This window comes from Stylophora pistillata, chromosome 4 (assembly GCF_964205215.1).
Source record: "Stylophora pistillata chromosome 4, jaStyPist1.2, whole genome shotgun sequence".
Lineage (NCBI taxonomy): Eukaryota > Metazoa > Cnidaria > Anthozoa > Scleractinia > Pocilloporidae > Stylophora > Stylophora pistillata.
Genome location: NC_142522.1, coordinates 17,151,736 through 17,172,445, shown reverse-complemented (window position 1 = coordinate 17,172,445; position 20,710 = coordinate 17,151,736). Strand labels below are relative to the sequence as shown.

Sequence of the window (20,710 nt, the reverse complement as noted above, 5' to 3'; positions counted from 1 at the left end):
CCACAGGCTTGTCAAAATATGGCAATTCTTGTAAAAATATTCAGCGATACTACACAACAAAATGTCTAATAAGATATATGTACCATACATGTATATAACACAATATAGCACAACATGGTATCATACAAAAAGGCCAAAAAATGTGGTATGAACACCAGTGACATACACCCTAGGCTACCCCTTGTGTGTCACTTTTTCAGTCTCACGATATTTTGCTGTCATCTGTGATCATTTACAGAACAAATGCAGAGAAAAATGCTATTTATTTGTAAAATATACAACATCTGCAAACCTTGCATTGAAAAAGGCAGAAATCAAGGATGAAATCAAACATTACACAAAGAATTCAACGCACATCTGAATTTGAGCCAAGGTTACTATTCATCAAAGATTTCCTTTACTCAAACTGATCATGCATGAAAACTAGCTCCTTTAAACAGGGTATATGCATGGTTGAATTCAACCAGTAATCATCATGACAATTATTGATCGATTTATAATAATAATAATAATGGTTTATTAAACTCTCTTGCAGTAACTTACTGAATTAACAAGTTATGATACAACGAAAACTTAATAAGAACGACTATGTACATTTCTGTATACATTAAGTACAAGTTTTATACACCACACAGAATATACATCACATTTGTTAAAAATACTTAAAAGTTAAAAAGTCTTTGCTGCGCTTCATCCTACAGGTAATAACATTTCTGTAAAGATACAACTGGTCTGATTTGTGTCTGAGGTTATAGGGACAGGTATCGTCTAAATGTGTTGGTAGAAGAGGATGGAGAGGGTGGTTTGAGTCCTTCATTTTGCACATATACTCTTTACATATCTCATCTCTTCTATACGCAAGGGTCTCCACCCGTGCTAACTTGAGGGCTTCTGAGTAACTATCGCCACATGGGAAAATTATCTTAAGCGCCCTTTTCTGTATGGATTCAATTTTGTCACACAGATAACCTGGAATGGATTGCCATACTGGTACGGCGTACTCTACAATAGATCTAACAGCGCTTGTATAGAACTTTAACATGCTACCTTGGTCAACGCTGGCTCGACATAGAATACGTAGAGAGTAGAGCTTCTTGCAGGCTTTTTGTATGTAGTTAACATGACTATTCTACCTAAGGTAGCTATCGATGAATACTCCTAGAATCTTGTAAGTCGATATGCATTCTATAGTGTTATTACCAATAACTAATGGTCTGAGAGTAAAATTAGGATACGACATAAAGTTGATTAACATCTCTTTACATTTAGTAGGGTTTATAAGTCTCATGTTATGGTCCATGGAGAATTCGTGAATGTTAGAAACAATCGTATTGAGCAGACTGATAGAGTTCCTGGGTAGTATTTCTATGGCAGACGTGTCATCCACAAACTTGACTCTCAGGTGCCAATCAGCTAAAAGATTGTTTGTCATTATTGTGAAAAGTATCACTCCTAATTTAGTTCCCTGCGGCACACCTCCCTTGAGGAATTTCCAATCTGATAGTGTTGTACCTATTCTTACAGCTTGCTGTCTGTCGGTTAGGAACGCCTCGATCCAACTGATGAGCACTGGATCAACCTCTAGTTTTTGCAATTCAGTAATTAAGAGGAGCCGCCAGAATATTTCGAGAATCGAAAATCAGTGATGAAATTTCGAATTTTTTTTTATTTTACCAAAACATCCCTTTCTGTGAACTAGTTTGGAAAAAAATATTTTAAATTTCCAGCAATTTTTTTTTCCGGCTGAAATTTAAAAAAGTTTGAAAATTTGCTAAAATAGCTGTTTTCGCCTTGCCTAAACGGTCAAATCGTCACGCAACTTTAGAGAGATGTTGGCAATGCTAAACAAGTCCATTCACCACCAAACTTTGCACAGTAATTATAATATCACTGCACAATAAAAGCATATAAAAGTATTTTGTAATTCTCTTTGGTATGGGTTTTATCGCCATTTTTATAAAGGCGTATTTTGCACGTCTTTTTGGGAGACAAAATGAAGGCTAACTTTGACTAGTTTAAATGACACCTGGTACCTAAAATTTCGACATGAAAACCATTTCAGATGAAAGCTCATTTATCAAACTATACACCTGGAAAGTTTCGCCGTTGGAAATTAAGTCTTGTCTCAGTAGTTAAATAAAACATGATGTCACCCAAGCGCCATGTAAGCGTGCAGAATTATAGAGTCAGTTTGTCGAAAATACACAGAAAAAATTAAATGACCATTAAACAGCGTCAGCATCGTTATGTTTCTTCTGTGAAGCTGTGAATGTAAAGCAAAGTAGATTTTAATCTTTTAATCTTTCTTAATCACGTTTTAAGTGCCTGCGCATCTCTTAACACATGTAACACGGCTGATGGGATTTACAAACTTCAGAACATTTCGAAAACAATACAATCACAATGTTGGCTAAAACGCCGCTACTTACACTTAGATTAATGATGTATTGAGTTGCTTCTTTTCAAGTATACACAAGAATTTTCGTGCTTAAATAAAGAAAAAGAAAGCTATTTGAATCATTCACAGCATTCATGGTATAGACAACATATGCAATTTATCAAGTTTATTGAACTGTGCGTGACTTGAGCAGTGACGCTTAACATGTTCAGGTAAACAAAGAATCGCCTCAAATTCTTTTATTTCTGCGTTAAAACTCTTGGATGAAAGAACAATATAAAAATCTGTCGAGGAAACTATCATCACATTTTTTAAAGAACTTTCCGAGAATTATTTGTGTGAAAATCTATCGTCGCGTAAATGGCCCTCTTGAATGGCAGGGATTCACCCATGAAATCCAGTTGTGCAGTCAAGGAAGTCCTGAAGTTGTGGCTATCATGCAGGATGTTCTAAAGACCCTAAAGCTGAACACGGGGAAGTAACGAAGGCATATTTCAGGCAAGACAACACCGGTTGCTATCATTCATCGTGTACGATCCTAGCGTGTCCAGCCATTGCAGAATCTACTGGTATCCAGGTTATAGGAATTGACTTTTCTGACCCGCAGGGAGGTAAAGGTGCCGCAGACAGACTTGCGGCAAAATGTACAGGCCACCTAAGGGTCTACATAAACGAAGGCAATGACTGGAAGTCAGCTCCAAGAAGCTCTTCTTTCCCACGGAGGCGTCGAAGGAGTGAGAGTAGTTGCAATTGACAGCATGGAGGATTTCGTCATTGGTGAGGCAAGGAAGATTCCCGGTATCAGCAAGCTCAACAATTCTAAGTTCAACCCCGAAAGCATTACAGCTTGCCATGCCAATGGAATTGGGAGTGGGAAAGATATCAGATTAGAGATGCAATCTTCCGGTAAGTGCTAGTGAGCTACATACAGTGTTGACAAGTAGCATATTTTTGATATGTTGCAATCTCCTTTGCCACCTGTCCGTGCGCAAGTCCTCCGTCCATACTCAAACCACACCCATGTTCATGAGTGTGTCCACCCGACCGTCTGACCGTACATCCATGATTCTTCTTTCTCTTGTCGAGCATGTGTTCGTTAATTGATTGCTTCCTTCTGCTTACAGTTTCTCTTTTTTTTCCTGTCGGTCAGATCCGTTGGCCAGTCTCACTTTCGTCAATTTACAATTAACATAGCAATATTTTTTTTACATGCATGGTCTTTGTCGTACCAAATTTTCTTTGCAAAATCGGATAAAAAATTACCACAATTTAACAACGTCTTCTTTATGGAATCTTTTGATGACCACAACATCATTCTATTTTCAGAGTGTAGTTATCGCTGGATGGGGTCAACATTTTCCACAGGTGGTTTTAAATCGCTCAGCAAAAAGCAGCCCACACAGACGGAGTTGGAGACTACAGAAAGACCTGAAGTCTCTAAGGCGCATGAAGAGATTGCTGGTGATGAAACAGCAGCATTTTCCTGCCCTCAAGATGGGTGCTTGAGAGTTTTTCAAAGGCATTCTGCCTTAGAGAAATACCTGTCCTCAGAAAAATGCACAAAGTCTTTAGAGAAGAGATCTTTTCTAGACCTGGCCAAGATCACATATAAATCTGCATTGGAAGGTGTTGGAACTATATGATCAATGAATGAATTCCTTATTTATATTGCGCCCTTTCTATACAATATTCAAAGGCACAGTACCCCCCATAAATTATACCAACTATTACTACCAATTATACCAATTATACCAACTCTGCAACCAGTTCCAGGAAGTGAACATTGAACTGATTGCTGTAATAAGGAAGACTGGGCTCTTAAGTTAACCAAGAAGGCTTAGTGAGAAGCAAAAGGCATACCTTAATGCCAACTTCAATACTGGCCAAACATCTGGTAGAAAATTAGATGGGGAAGTAGATGCAATAGAGATGAGACATGCCCAAGGGCCTGACGATGCTCGCATTTTCAACGTTGCAGAGTCCTGAACCCACAGCAGATCTCTTCCTACTTCTCCCGCCTTGCTGCCAAGGTTCAGAAACAACTACCAGATGATTGTGATGTTCAGGTCAGCGAAGAGGAAATCAACTTCCAAATGGCAAGGAATTTGGCCCTAGAAACCATCTCTCTTCAGCACCCAATAGTGTTCGATCAGTTCGATATCTGTACCATAAATAAGAACGACATGTTGAAGAAGCTAAAGCTTGGCATGCTGCAGAGTATTTGCCAGAACTTGGAGCTGAATATTCCTGTACCTGCCTTTCGACGAAAAGCACCGTACCTTGCCGTGCTTGGTGAAGCTCTTTTCCCGTGCACATGCCAGATCCGCTAGTAACCGATCTTAATCAGTTCTGATCGGTTATCTCAGCTCGTTTGCTTGTTTTTAATACCTAGGGCTGTAATGGCTGAACAGATCACCTAATCGATAAAATTTTATTTAGATAAGTAAATTTTATTCAGCAACTTTAGTATTTTACATGGTTTAGGAGTTTCTGTTTTGGCTCATTTAATTTAATTAGGGTAACAAGAGGGTAATTGAACAAAAAACACAAAATATACGTGAGATAAGAATTAAAAAGACATGTAGCACATGGAGTAAATGGATAACTGAATATAACTCTAAAAAAGCGAGTAATGGACAAAATGAACACAATATTGTGCGATTTGAAAATTTTCCCCATAACTGTTCTAATAGTCCTTTTGTTATTGGCGTGAGATTTAGTTCTCAGTAGACGTGTTTGAGACCCAAACAAGTTTCCCCTCGCTTAGGTTATTATACTGCGATTATTACCTGTTAGTTGACTTAACCCTCCCGGGAGGTGGAAAAATGGTCACGTTAAAACAGCGTCACGATCGACAGGTAAGCAGCGAGCTGAAATAATTATTGAACCGTCACATGCATGTAAGATACACTTTGTACGTTACCAGGAAGTTTCTCACGCATTGCACATTCGTTACACAAGTGCATATGTAGAACTCAAATACATATTGTGATTTCGCAGTAGTTTGATGCTCCCTCTTTGGAATTCGAAGATTTTTTATTGTCAGCTGTAATTAGATGTTAAGTGTAAGCGGTCACAATAGAGTCCAGCTACTTCTTGTTGAGGAGTACGCATGCTGTTGTATCGAGAGAAAATCATGATTTACCGTGACATTCAGACAGATATCATTGATAAATTTGATGTAATCTCATGGCCATCAGAGCTGTACATGTTGCATGGTGTCGACCAAGGCCACATACTTTATTACACTAAAACAGGTATTTACTTGCTTTTACAGTGCCGTAAGGTGCCAGTCATTTGCACGTTTGGTTATGTTTAAGTTTGCTTTTCTAAAACTATATGCAACTGTGTTTTGACAGCTGTTAAATTTGACCACTTGCAGCCCATCTCAAATTGCTTTTCCCAGGGAAATTCTCAGTTGCATTTCCAGTGTACTTCCCTTGCAGATTTTCAGTGTGGCACCAAACATTTTTAACAAGAGATTGAAGTGAGCAAAAAGCTGAAAAAGCCTTAACCCTAAGCGGTCAAATTTATTGGTTACCCAAATTTGGGTCAGGGGTTAGGTCACGTACATAAAATGGTCACGCGAAGGATGAACTTAAGAGAATTTTCAAATGTTATCTACATTTTCGGTAGTTGTATATGTCACCAAACCTAGCATACCTCTCTTTTACTAAGTTTAAGTTTTAAGAATATGTTGAAATGTATTTCTGGATATGTAGTATAAAATCAAGAGATCATTTCTGCAAGTATAAGAAGCGATGTTTTTGTCAACAAATGTTTCAGGATGTTTTTAAGTTTGTAAACCACTTTAAGTTTGTAAACCACTTCATGATGGCACTTAAAGCGTGATTAAGAAAGATTAAAAGTGACTTTACTTAACATTCACAGCTTCACAGAAGAAACATAAGGATGCTGACTACTTTCAATAGCAATTTTCTTTTCTGCGTATTTTCGAAAAACTGACTCTATAATTAGCTTGAAATAAACATCGAATTCTCCACACTCACATGGCGCCTGGGGGGCATCACGTTTTATTTAAATGCCGAGACAAGACTTAACTTCCAAAGGCCAAACTTTCCAGATGTGTATTTTGATAAATGAGCTTTCGTCTGGTATGGTTATAATGTTGAAATTTAAGGTACCAGGTGTCGTTCAAAGTTAGTCTTCATTTTGTCTCCCAAAACATCGTGCAAAATACACCTCTACAAAAATGGCGAGAAAAATCATACCAAAGAGAACTACAGAAAATTTATTATATTCTTTAATTTTGCAGTGATATTGTAATTATTGTGCAAAGTTTGATGGTGAATAGACATTCTTAGCGCTGCCAACATCTTCCTAAAGTTGCGTGACAATTTGACCGTTTAGGCAAGGCGAAAACGGCTTTAACAAATTTTAAACTTTTTAAATTTTCAGCCAGAAAAAAAATTGCTGGAACTTTAAAATATTTTTTCGAAACTAGTTCACAGAAAGGGATGTTTTGGCAAAATAAAAAAAAATTAAATTTTTCGTCACTGATTTTCGATTCTCGAAATATTCTGGCGGCTTCTCTTAAAATGTTGTGGTCAATTAGATCAAAGCCTTTCAAGAAGTCAGCAAAGAAGACCAGAGCTCCTAGATCAGTACAATCTACTGCCTTGTAAATGGCTTGTAACACGAATAGAAGAGCATCTGTTGTCGAGTGGCTTCTACACGCAAACTGTCGAGGGTCGATTTTTCCATGTAACTGTGGCAGTAGTTTATTGCATGTGAATCCCTCCATGACTTTTGCCAGGGTACACGTGAGCGATATCGGGCGGAGATCGCTCTTTATTTCTCTTGGTGGGTTTACCTTTGGGACTGGGGTGACGATGGAAGATTTTAGAAGTGATGGGATGTATCCCTCCTTAAGAGACTGGTTATAGATGTTTTGAATGACAGGGGCTAGTTCGTGTGTGAAGTCCTCAAGCAATTTATCTGGGATGTTGTCGCGTCCTACAGCTTTCGCCACATTAAGCGACGACAGGGATTGAAACCCTTCCTCATTGGAGACAAAAAGTTCCTCATGTACCAAGCTTGGGGGAGAATCACGGGTCAAAGGTGTAAAATGTTCTGTGAGACTTACAAAAAAGTCATTAATCTTATCTGCAAGTAATTTGGTATTTTCAGACTTAACTATAAAGACCCATACAGTGACCTGGTTACCATTTGGGATTGGCTTGAAAAGAAAATTTTATAACATTATTTACCAAAGCTCTGGGGCTTGAAATTGTCTTCTTTGAGGAGGAACCACCACCTGACAACACTGCACCCAAGGAGTTGAAATTATCAACACTTAACTAAATTGCACATCAACTACTTATTTCAAAAACTAGTAAATTTTCCTTTCATAATATTGCCTTCTCCAACATTACCTTTCCTGCACTACTTTTAAGGTTTTCCTGTTTACATTGCTCCAGTTCATAACTCATACTTTTTGAGCTCTGCTCCAAAGAGTTGACAAACTCTTCAAGTTTCTGAAATGCATCTTTCACAATTGCTGACTCCTCTTTTAGAAGATCATTGACCTAAAGCCCAAAATGAAAAAGGCCATAAGTGTCTGACCAAATTTGTTTGGAAGTGCATGTCTTTAAAAATACAAATAAACAACCAAACAAATATTAAATAAGCTTATAATAAATTATATCTCTTAATTAGTATGTAAGCTATGATTGGGCAATTTAGCGGGCTTGCTTTTTTTCCCTGTGTAACCAAAAAATGTACTAGTGCTAATTTATCTAAAATTGCCCTCAAAGTCATGTGATTACCTATACTAAAAGCAGTTTAACCCTTTACCATTTTCAAGCAGAGTCTATCATGAATTTCTCTCTGAATTTTCTGGTCCTGCTCGGCTTTATCCTTCATCAGTCTGTCCTGTTCCTTCATCATGTTGTTATGGTTTTGCTGTTGATTCAAGATCTTCTCCTCAAGAATACTCACTTTTCCACATTGTAAGTCCCTTTCCTTAAAGAGTACAATTGTTATTAGTATTACATAAATGCATTTTGGTAATACAAAATTTAATCAAGTTAAGAATACCCACTTTTCCAAATTTTAAGTGCCTTTCATTTAAATAGCATATACATGAATACATTTTAGTAATGCGAGATTCAAACATTAAATTAAGTGATTATTAAATGTATAAGGGCTAAAGACTGAAATGAGTGATTAAAGCCTTGAGAATTTCAGAATTCTAGCCCAATTAACCTGCAGAGAGTGTATTTATTTGTCAAAACACAAACTCGAAGTGACACCATTTTTGCCATTTGACATTTCACATGTAAAAGTCTTTTAATTTAGTAGCTTTAAAAAACTTAAAACATGTCCACTGGCATATTTATTATGGTATGAAAACATACTGAAAAACACTCATCACTGATAGGAGTGGGGTGTTGACTGGAGGGGTGAAGAAGCATTAATTTCAGCCACTAACACCTTATTGTGAACATAATTATGCTTGAAGGAAGATGATGCCAGCCTTTAAACAAAATATTGAACAGATGTGTGTTTGCAAATTCAGGCACACACATTGTTACACTTGGTCTTTTAACATGTTAGAATATTACCTAAATTGCCTAATTTTAAAAGTTTGGTTTTTTGACTCGCATGTCTTGTTGGACCAAGTCAACATTACAGCAAAACCAACCAAACAAAAAAAACACCAAATTTATTTACCATTCTCAGCTGCATAATTTCCTGTTTTAGTTGATGGTGTTTGTTCTTTGCCTCTTTAGTGTTTTTAATTCTTTCCGACAACTGAAGTTTAATGTTTGCATGTTCTTCTAAAAGTTGTTTATAATCCTGAAAAAAGTAAATCACATAATTCTTGCAGTTAACTTATTTAAAACATAATTTATTACATGTGCTTATGACTACTGTATATGTTGAGTGCACTTTAAATTCACCTTATGAATGAGATTATACTGTAGCTACTTGAAACAAATACAGCATAGAATGTGTTCCTCAGTGCTCAAACCACCTCCCCTTAGCAGCCTAACAAATTGCAAGTCAAAGTTACTGTTAGTAGTTATTACTCATATGAGAGCCCTCATCACAGCACAAACTTTTAAACATTACTATATTATGTATATGTGAACGATCCTTCGCAGTAAAGCACTATTTGAGCAATAGTGAAAATCAGACCTGAAAAAAATTTTCAGGCCTGTACAGGATTCGAACCACTGACCTCTGCGATTTGACCTCTGCGATTCGAACCTCTGACCTCTGATTTTCACTATTGCTCAAATAGTGCTTTACTGCAAAGGATCGTTCACATATACGTCTCATAACCGCAGTTCATACATATGTTTCATATGTTTGTTGTTGTTTGATTTATCATCTACGGGTTTATGTCGAATTAATTTGATGGCCTGCTCCCAGTTGGCTTGTTAGCTCAATTGGTAGAGCGCTGCACTAGTATCGCAGAGGTCAGTGGTTCGAATCCCGTACAGGCCTGAAAATTTTTTTCAGGTCTGATTTTCACTATTGCTCAAATAGTGCTTTACTGCGAAGGATCGTTCACATATACGTCTCATAACCGCAGTTCATACATATGTTTCATATGTTTGTTGTTGTTTGATTACTATATTATGTTAAACATGTTGCAGTAACTAAATGTCAATTAACAGACAGACACAGACAGAGAGATAGATGCACAAGCTGTTAAACAGAGGAGAAAGACATTGTACCGTTTGGAGTTTGTCATTTTCTTCCTGTAGGGTGACAATATAGCTGGTTGCTTTCTCTAAACCAGTTCCCTTTCTTTTAGCCTCATCTTCCAAGTTTTTGTGAGTTGTAGTCAATACTTTCAACTCTTTCTCTAAATCAGTCACTCTAGGGTGGTACACAAGAATAACAAAAAATATTAATTTTGTCATTATTTGAATTACCACCACCAAATCCTTCTTATCAAAAGCTAGGTAGGTAGATAGGTTGTCTATAGTTTTACAGCTAAAATAATTTGTAAGGATTCAAAGTATACTCTGTTTCAATGTTTCAATGAAACAAAGTGGCTTAATGGTCAATGTACTCGACTCCAAGTCAAGAAGTTCAGGTTGAGACCTGGCTGCATCAATGTGACTCTCACAGTGTTTTTCTCCACCCAGGAGTGTAAATGAGTACTGGCTAATTGTCAGTAAAGCCTGATTAAATGCTGGGGGCAACCTTGCAATGGACTAGCATCCCATCCAGGGGGGGGAGAGGTAATACTCCTAGTGCTTAATGCTAGGGAAACCTGGGATAAGCTCTGGCTGAGAGGGCCAACAGGCTTGAGTACAGACTGGGTTTATTCATTCTGTACACATACTGTTTGATAAAGCAACCAAAATAGAACAACTTCCCAAAACTCTGCTTGTGATTTCTTTCCATTTCTTTTGAAAAAAAATTACAGCAAAGAAAGTTTGTTGGCTTGTACAACAAAATTGAATGGCTTTGCACACTTGAAATATTGAGTAGACCTATTTTGTTAAATGACCATTTGGTTATGTGTAATATACCAACCTTATCCGAAATGCTTCATGATTTTTTAAGCTCTCTGATTTAAACAACTCAAGGGTCTTCTTTTCTATGGTTAAACAATCTATCTCCTCTTGCAGTCCCTAGGGATGTAGTAATTGAGATGAGGAATTATCTTTTACAACAGACAAGAGTCAGTGAGTAGATCAGAGGCGGATCTAGGCATTTTTGATTGGGGGGGTCCAAACTTTGGTTCAGAAAGGATTGTTGGACTCTTTGAGGCAAATTGCTTCTCCCTCACATCCCCTCCCACCAGTTGCGATTGCACGTTATAATTCCTTGGCCGCTTACCGTTTATTTGGATTCATTAAAAAAAGCAGCCTGTTAAAAGTGATGTACGATCCTGTCTCAAAGTTGTAAGAGTCAGGTTTGATAGGGGGGGTCCGGACCCCCCAGACCCTCCCCCTGGATCCGCCACTGTAGATACTGACCCATTCTTAATCCTGGTCTAGCAGGGGGTTACCCCTCTCCTACCACTGTTACATTCTAAGAAATTTGCTCCTTGATCCCTCTAGACATCTAAAATGCATGACATATATGAAGCATTGCAGCTAATGAAAGAATTCTTGGAATCAGCTTAGCACAGTGGTCATGGCACCTACTGGAAACTTATTAACTAACTTTTGCAGTTCCAAATGTTCCCCTCCAGGCACATAGCTCCCTTTAAGCCAGTAAGCCTGGGCTTACAAACTTTTCTCAGAAATACTTGACTTCCCCTACCTTCCTAGGTCCCACTATACTTATGAGGTGTAGAACAGGCTTACAAGCCAAAAATGACTTGCTACACCCTTTCCCTCATTTAAGGAAGGTGATTACTCTGGGTCAGCCCTCATCCTGATAAATACAGTACACTACCCATCCATGACTGGCAAAGATGTGACCACCTGTGAGAGATCACATGAAATATACTACCTGGCCTCACTGGTTGGGAAAACCAAATGTCTTGAATAAATGTTGAAAGGGAATAATGGCAACATAATTATTGGACTTTGTGTGAGAGTAAAAAAAAAAAACCACTAGACTAAGTTGAGTTCTAGAAAGTTACATTAAGTCTCACCTCATGCTGAATTGCTATGCTTTTAAGCTGACCGCACAAGAGGCAGATTTCACTTTCTGTCCCTGCCAGTTTTCTTGCTTGGTTCTATTAATGAGACCAAAAGCATTGACTTAATATTAGTGAAAATTGACCAACAGCTGTTCATATAGTTGAAATGTTTAAGAAGCTCTCCATCATATTTTTTCAAATATCTCAGCCTTGAATATCGTTGAGGGTGTCTGATCTTTACTGCACAACTGCCATTAAAAACTTGCAAAGGGTTTAAAAGTATTAAAACTATTTAGGCCAAGAGGGGGTTAATGAGCCTTCTAACCCTTCCCAGATGATGTTGGGTCTTAACATCTAACTTGCAAAAGCATTATTGTGTTTTCTCAGCGGGAAAGTAGAGATGTGGTGTGACTCAGCCTCAAAGATCAGACTACCAACACATGTTTACACTAAACTTAGTTGGCTGGCTCCATAGGTAACTGCAAAGAGCTCCTTAACGGAGCAAGTTCATAAATCATGTTTCACATTTGGACCTGTCAGGTGCAGTGAATTAATCCCGAAAGGTACATTGCAGATAACTAAGTCATGTTGTGGATGTGCCATCTTAGAAGGGGTAAACTGTGAGGATCAATTACCCACACCTCACTCATTGTTCAAAATAAAACTTTTTCTTATTAATTAATTAAAGTAACATATTTACTAAAACAAAATGCTGCACAAAAAATGCAGGACATTATTAGCAATAAACACCACCTTGAATAAATGTCACAATTAATCAGAAAAATTTTGAAGAACTACGAGGCAATAACCAGTATGGTAGAACTTGGTAATATCAAGGCTGTGCTCTAGTGGCACCTGGTCACCTCAGGTGACTAACATTTGGTCCTGGGCGACTGAAAAAATATTCCAGTCGCCCAGCCAGGCACTCGGCCTCTTGTGCAGCATTCACCTCTAGGGTAAATCTGGCAATTGACTGCTGCATTTCTTGGTTGATTTATAAGTGTTACTAGCAGAAAAAATATTCTTTTGCGCGACACGTTGTTGAATTGTTCACGTTCGAAGATTTCAAAGTAACTGCCACTTTTTGTTCCACATTATTTCGCACGAACCCAAATAATAATTATTATTAAAACAATAGTTCCTGTCACTTCACACATGATAAACCGCACGGATATTGCAAAAATATGCGTTGAACACTGCGATTTTCCTTGAGATGATCAATGTCTGATTTATTTCAGTGTTTCGATGGATTTGGAAAGTGTAGTGCGTTTATCTTTATTTCAAACCACGATTCCTTTTATATGCAAATTTCCGGCAAGCCAGCTTTGTTTGTAGGTGTTTATATCGATTGCTGTGATAAGTGACTTGCAATTACTTTAGGAATTAAGATTTAGCGAGAACTGAGCTTATAATGATTTCATATTTAGACTTGTTTACTTTGGTGCCTTCGAGTGACATTAGTTCTAAGTGGTTTTAAAATATCCAAAGAAACACAATTGCCATTTTGAAAAATAACATACGCTCACCACTAAAAATAGCAACACACTCCGTCGCATGGTGTGGAAGTTTTAATACTTTTCAGAAAAAGGTTTAAAATGTAGCTATTCCACAATCCCACAGCTTTCTTGCAAGTGTTAGAAATAAATAAAAACGTTTCACTTTCAAAGCGCCACGATTTAGTACAGATTACCTTTCCTGATGGTTCTCATGGCCAGACTAGCAACACTATTTTTAATTGTACCGCTAAATATCCAGTCAATTTTTTGTCGACTTTCTGAAAATTTCAGCTCTCCACATATGGTCAGTTGCAATATGTACAGCTTTTTCATTTTGCCCCTCACTTCTTTTATGAAAAATGGAAGAACAAGGAAATTTTTATGGAAGGAGGTATTTTATTTCGCTCATTTGGCCTTTTGCTTTATATAAAATTGTCATGCTTCACAGATGACTCAAGCTGTAGAATGGTGATCTTAAAGATCGCTAATGCTGTGAAAAAATATTAAGGAGATGGATCCATTAACTGGGAGTCAAACTTGTTTGTGCTGAAAAGGAACCAGAAGTTCAGTCTGACAATGGATTATAAATGGTAAACAGCAACACCAAAAGTTAAATGCTTTCTAAATAGCTTGAATTATTGAAATTTATGGTTTGATTAAATATTGATTAAAACGTGAAATAAATTAACTATAAATTATTAACTTTTTGATTAATTAATTAATTAACCAATCAAGAAATTAATTCATTTTTGGGTGACCAACTTGGAGGGCTGGGCACCCTAGCTGGAATGGTTGGGAGCCCGAAGGGCTCCCTGAAAATTTTCTTAGAGCACAGCCTTGAATATATTATGCAGCATCACTCAAAATTTATATCAAAACAGGGACACAATGAAACTTTAAACAAGTTTCTGTTTTACAGTGTAACATATGTAAATTTTCTAATACAGTTGTTGTCAGTAATTATTTAAGAGTGGGATTTGAAAGAAATGCCACTCTCACATAAATCCTGTCTCAAATAAATGCTACCCTTGAATAAATGCAGCATTTAAAACATTGAGAAAAAATAATCAAACACTGCAGCATTTACTTATTATTAGGGTATCTAAAGATAGTAGTACTGTGGCACAATCTGATGATAGTGACAGTTAATGCAGTGATTCATCTAACACATGTTGTGAGACTTACATTAACCTTTATTTCTTAAAGTAGAGTCAAATCGTGGAATGTTTCCAAAACTAAAATTTAAGAGCACCCTTCAGCTTCACACAAATGATGTTTTGTCCAAGAACTGGATTGTGGGTTTATTTAGTTCACTGACTATGTCAATCAAAGTGTGCAGACCACCTGTGCCTGCTCTAAGCGAAGTAATGTTGTACAAACAGACTCGAAAGGCACTCTAGTATAAAGTGGCGCAGTGCACTCTGGTTGGTTTAAGGTCAATTCGCCTCCACAACAAACTTGCCACCACAAAAGTCACCACCACTCAGGGTGAAGTCACCACCAGTGGCAATTTGACTTAAACATTATCTGTGGCCTCTGATTAAGTACAATGCATTCTGGTGATGAATTAGAGAATTCAAATCCCCTCCATATATTCTTCTTAAATCCTGATTATGTTGCTGTGCTCTCACTACGCTTGCTGCATAGCAATAAGTATGGTAATTAGTACTAGTTCGTTCAGATGATAGTTCTTCAAGGTTTACACTTGTTAAAATGTCGAAATTCAAAGTGATGCTACAAGATTTGTGTGTAATAACCATGATAATAATAATAAACTGAAAGCAAGGCTGTGCTCTAAGTAAAATTGAAGGGAGCCCAGTGCTCTGAAACCATGAAATCCAGGGTGCCCAGTATAAGCTTTTTATGAAAAAACTAAGATTCGTGAGTTGCCCAAGAGCAAAAGTAAGGCACCAAGGGCCTCCAGGTGCTGCTAGACCACAGCCTTGGAAAGCCTTAAAAAACCCACTAACTTTTTCAAAATAAAATTGTCTCGAGACAGCAGGCTGAGATGATGGTTACTCACTAAAAATAATCTAGCAATCACAGTCAAAGATGACACCCCCCTGAAATTTTTTTTAAGGCCCATTTCCAACCTTGATATAATGCAGTCATTCGTTTTTGTTGAAATAAGGCTTCTGATTGGTCAGTTATTTTTACCTTGTCACATTGTGAATAAAGGTAAAGAAAGACTGGCATGGATTCCGTATGTGGCTTTCGTGGTAGTGTCGCATTATCGCCTTTTAATTGTATTTGTGCTCTCTCAAGTGTGTCGTAGGGATTTTTCTCTTTTCTTGCAAGAGATGATCAGATGCTATATAAAAGCTATGTTATTTTTAAAGCTGCACGATTGTGCATTTAGGGAAATCGGAATTTGTGAAAGCCTCTTCTTAGTCATGTCATCCATGTGTTTTCAACAAATTAATGATCTCATTAAACCTTTCCTGCCAGTTTTTTACTATCGATGCTTTGAGGGGTTTATCGTGAACTCTGGTGTTAAGTTAAACCTTAGCTTCTTCTGTTTTGGGTCTAATTCATGATGACTGTTGTTGTGTTGCTTTTTGGAGGTTAAAGCAGAGTTGCTTTTCAACCCTTTTAGAGCCATGACCTCCACTGCATTACACATTATTTTTTGGCCTGGATACAATAATCTCTCTAAGTAGCTCTCGGGGGCAGTAGAAGGCTGAACCTGTGTATCAGGTGCCATATAGCACAATATTGTGTGCCCCAAAAATACAATGCAAAAGTTACGTATATATGGCATGGATCAATTAAATAAATGAATAGAATATAATTGTGCAACATATATATGGCATGGACAAAGTCAATATATGGTACTGAATAAATAAATATATGACATAAGACAAAAGTAAGAAAAATATATACGGCTATTGTGCCCGTTATCGCTTTGGCCAGCGGCGTTATTTTTGAAAGCGGGAAAACTTAATTAGCATCTGATCGAGGAATCGAATAATTGTGGCGAACTCTACTCCCACTGTCGACTTGCTTGTTCAACAGATTATTGATCATCCTTAATTCAAAGAAGCCTTGCAAGCTAGGTCTTCCAATAGTTCAAGTCCAAACCCCGAAACTTCAACTCAAACAGCAGTTTCTGGAGAAGGAACTCAGGAAGTTAGCCGTTCTCAAAGTGGAGGAACCATTCAGACCATTAGTCTCGAAGCATGCAACAAAGATTTAGAAACTGACTTCTTAAGCCGATGATTTCTTCATACAAGAGACGAAGTAGCTCAAGTAAACTTTCGCCAGTGCTTTGCACTTCGCACTCAAATATGAAACACCTAACAATGTATGCATGATCACCTAATCGGCGTTCAAAATACTCCAAGACGTTGATGTTTTCAGAGTGAAGATTTCTACGAGCTTGATGAAAAAGATGGAATAGAGCTCTCCAAAAATTGCTCTAAATCATCAATCCTGTCACGGGCCGCCATGTTATTTTTTTATCAATCTTCCACTGACCAAATTGACAATGGGCATAACCATATATATTTTTCACGCATTTGCGCCATATTTACATCATATTTGGTCCATGCTATATATTCCATTCATATCATATTTATTTGATCCATGACATAATATATTTAAATTTTGCACTTTATTTTTGCCCCAACAATATTGTCCCACACGGCACACCATACCTGTGGCATCCAGTTTGAAATGAGATGGATATGATTTTTTGTATTGTCCATGAAAGGTGTATTGGAGGCACTTTTATCTTGCAAAGGAGTTTCAGTAGAGCACTGCACTAGTATCGCAAAGGTCAGTGGTTTGAATCCCGTACGTGCCTGATTTTTTTCAGGTCTGATTTTTGCTAGTGCATAAATAGCGCTCTCTACTGCGAGGATCGTGCATCATACGTAAAGGAGTTTCAAGTTACAGGAAATAGGTTGCAGCATGCATTGCTTCAGGGTTGGAAATGGGCCTTTAATGAGTGGATTCTCTATTTCAGTTTAAATAATAAAGGCAAATATACTGGGCTCTTACAAAAGCTGCTCATTACAAATACATTTAAACTTGTACTAACAAGGAAAACAAAAATGGGCAAGAACCATAATTATCAAGGCAAGCACTAAAGGCCCATAATATCTAGATTTAGCCAAACCTAAAAGCAGAGCTCCCAAGCTCGTAACATTAATAACAACAACAACAACAGCATTTATTTAAACACGATAAAAAATTCAGCAAAAGCTGACGTGGTCGTGTTCAAACAATAAAACTAAATTCCTAACTAAATGCAATAAAACTAAATTCCTAACTAATTATAAGAAGACTAATGTAAGAATTCTACATATTTACAACAATAAAAATTCTACATAGTACATCATTATAATATACGTGGCTTAAAAATACACTTGAGTGACTTTTTAAAAGTGTCAACATCTTGAATTGATCTCATTTGATTTTCCAGAGCGTTCCACCGAGTAATTGACTTATACGCATGAGTATGATTTCTTGACCATATCGGTAATTGTGAAGAAGAGCTCCCCAAAAAACCTGTCGGCCGACAGTCGGCCGACTGTCGGCCGACTGTTGACCGACAGGCGGCCGACAGTCTACCGACAGGTTAAGAAAAAAGAAAAATTGTGTAAAAAACGAACAGTTAACGTGACATAACAATCCGTAATGGTGATGTATGACTCGACAGACTTCACCTACTTACCGATCGACGGCAAAGTTGGTAGTATGTAAAGAAACGTTTCTTCCAAAATGTTATCAGATGCGTATAGGATATATCACTTGCGTAATTTACAACACACCAGACAATCTAAGAATCGCATAGGAAGATAATTTAATCGAAAACTCGGCCAAAAACTCTGAAAACCATAAGCTACGTATCAATACAAACACTTTCGTTCCAATCGCCCAACAATGCAACGCGGCCTCTTATGGTATGTTAAGTATGTATGTATGTATTTGTTGCTAGCATCGTAATCTATCTTGCAGGTTTCCACGCACAAAACGGCTCCTTTAGGAGCCACCAAATCTTGAAAGTCAATTGTCAACGTATTAAACATGTTGGATGTTGTATCAAGCGAGGCACGATTCTACGAGTGAAATATCGGATCACTCAACGTTTCTGGTAAACCAGACCAAAAACTCTTGATCTAAAACGACCACGATACCTCGTTTTGCCACTCTGCGACAAACGCAAATTAAAAAATTAATAATTTAAACCCATATGCTTTTGTAACGGCAAACTTAGAATCCCTAACATTGTGTGATCGTTTCACGGACAAGCTACCGACAAGGTACCGACAGGTTACCGACACATTACCAACAGTCGGCCGACTGTCGGCCGACTGGCGGCCGACAGGTAGCCTATATTTCAGGCAAAACCTGTCGGCCGACAGACGACCAACTGTCGGCCGACAGACGACCAACTGTCGGCCGACAGACGACCAACTGTCGGCCGACAGTCGGCCGACAGTTGGTCGTCTGTCGGCCGACTGTCGGCCGACAGGTTTTTTGGGGAGCTCTTCTTCACAATTACCACCATATCGGTCTTAGGTCTAGGTAACTAAAATGTCATTTTCCTCCTGAGGTGGTAACTACTTACATACTTTTCAAAGTGACGGTTCATAGGACATGGTAAAAGATGATAATAAGCCTGATGCACTAAGATTAGTAATTGTTTCTCATACATAATCTCTAAGGTATTCCATTTTAATGTGGCAAGAACCTCCTTGCTTGGAGTACACCAATCCAAGTTGAATATTATTTTTGCCGCTCTAACATGTATAGATTCTAAGGTTGAGAAAAACACTCGACCACAAGAGCCCCAAACTAACATACCATATGATTTGGATATATCAACAAAGTTGAAATGGTAAATTGGCCACCGTAACGATTACAAAAGCTGACGTTTCGAGCGTTAGCCCTTCATCGGAGCAAATAGAGGAATTGTGGGTTGTGTGTGCTGTTAAAGGCAGAAAACGGAGCTACGTTATTGGTGGGAACATGGCAACGAGAAAAACAAGAATAAATTAGTGGAATGAAAAGCGTTCGTTGATCCCTGTGGGATTTAGACTGCCGGTTTGAAAGATGAGCTTTTGTTCAAGATTTTTACAGCTTTCCATGCTACCTAAGTGTAACATATCATATGTCACAGATGGCAGAATAACCTTAAAATAGAAATCAGTTCTTTTCTGTTTAGGCAGGAAATACAAGGATTTAAGTAAATTCAACTTCTGTGTATATGACTTCGCTAATTCCAATAAATGATGATCCCATTTAAGAGCATTATCTATCTGAACACCTAGGCATCCTGTAGAAACAACCTAATGATAACATAAAAGATGTGCATTTGCCAAGACTCGCCTGAGACACCCCTCCCTTCGTTTTGATAGTCTTCCCTACCCTATCCATGCAATCTGAAGGCACATACATACGTATGCTTAGTCAGTCACGTGACAACCAAACGAAAAGAGGTTCACCATATTCCATGGGTATGGGGCTCTGCCCCATATGCACAAATCACGCATGGGAGCCCTGCTAAAAATGTCCATGCATAGAAATGGTATATGTAGCCACTAGCTACCTGGTAACTTTCCTATACAAAATAAATGTAGTTAGCCAGAGTAATGAGATGGTGTTTACCTGAATGGTAAGGTGAGCTTCCCTGAGCTTTTCCAATAACAAAATTCTCTTTGTTTCACTCTCATCCAATGCGGTCTTCAGGCTTTTTTCATACAGTGTGGTGGAATTTAGGCAATTTCTCCTAGAGTCAAACTGGTTAGTCTTTGGGTTAATTTTTAATTCATAAAAGTTCTCCAAACCCAAGGTAGCTGGACCTTGAGCTCCATTAATTTTATTGCTAGAGGATGAGGTACTTTGTGTAGGATCTTCAGTTCCTTGACTATCAGCCTTTGATAAGTACCCACTGTCTGTGAGTACCTGACAAGTTCTACCTTCGTTATTCCAGATAGCTGAAGTCAGAGTGCTGGTCTTAGGTAGTGTGTCTACAGAAAAATTGAGAGCCTTCTGTAAATTTCCGATTTCCATAGTTATATTACTATATGAAGGGAAAAATGAGCCCTGCAAAGTAAATCAGAGAAAAGATCAGTACCTACTCTGCTGTTGCATTGCAATGCAATGGGCTATAATAATATAATATAATTTATAATACAGTTTATATCTGACCACTTGCAGTCAATGAGGCTGAATTACAGGTACAGTTTTTAAGGTTGAGAACAGACGTCAGCATATCAGGTGCCTCTG

At 37.9% G+C, this 20,710-nt stretch overlaps 1 protein-coding gene across 5 annotated transcripts in view; it reads right to left on the bottom strand.

The window, feature by feature from the left end:
* LOC111325061 (uncharacterized) overlaps positions 1–20,710 on the bottom strand; it is a 43,238-nt gene that overhangs the window by 19,494 nt on the left and 3,034 nt on the right. For all 5 annotated transcript variants that reach the window (XM_088757018.1, XM_088757019.1, XM_088757020.1 and 2 more), the window contains exons 2-8: positions 20,090–20,527; positions 11,991–12,074; positions 10,919–11,016; positions 10,108–10,252; positions 9,095–9,220; positions 8,216–8,383; positions 7,795–7,947 (exon numbers count right to left, since the gene is read on the bottom strand). In XM_088757018.1, coding sequence (XP_088613144.1) covers positions 7,795–7,947; positions 8,216–8,383; positions 9,095–9,220; positions 10,108–10,252; positions 10,919–11,016; positions 11,991–12,074; positions 20,090–20,527 — 1,212 coding nt within the window. The remainder of the gene's footprint in view (positions 1–7,794; positions 7,948–8,215; positions 8,384–9,094; positions 9,221–10,107; positions 10,253–10,918; positions 11,017–11,990; positions 12,075–20,089; positions 20,528–20,710) is intronic.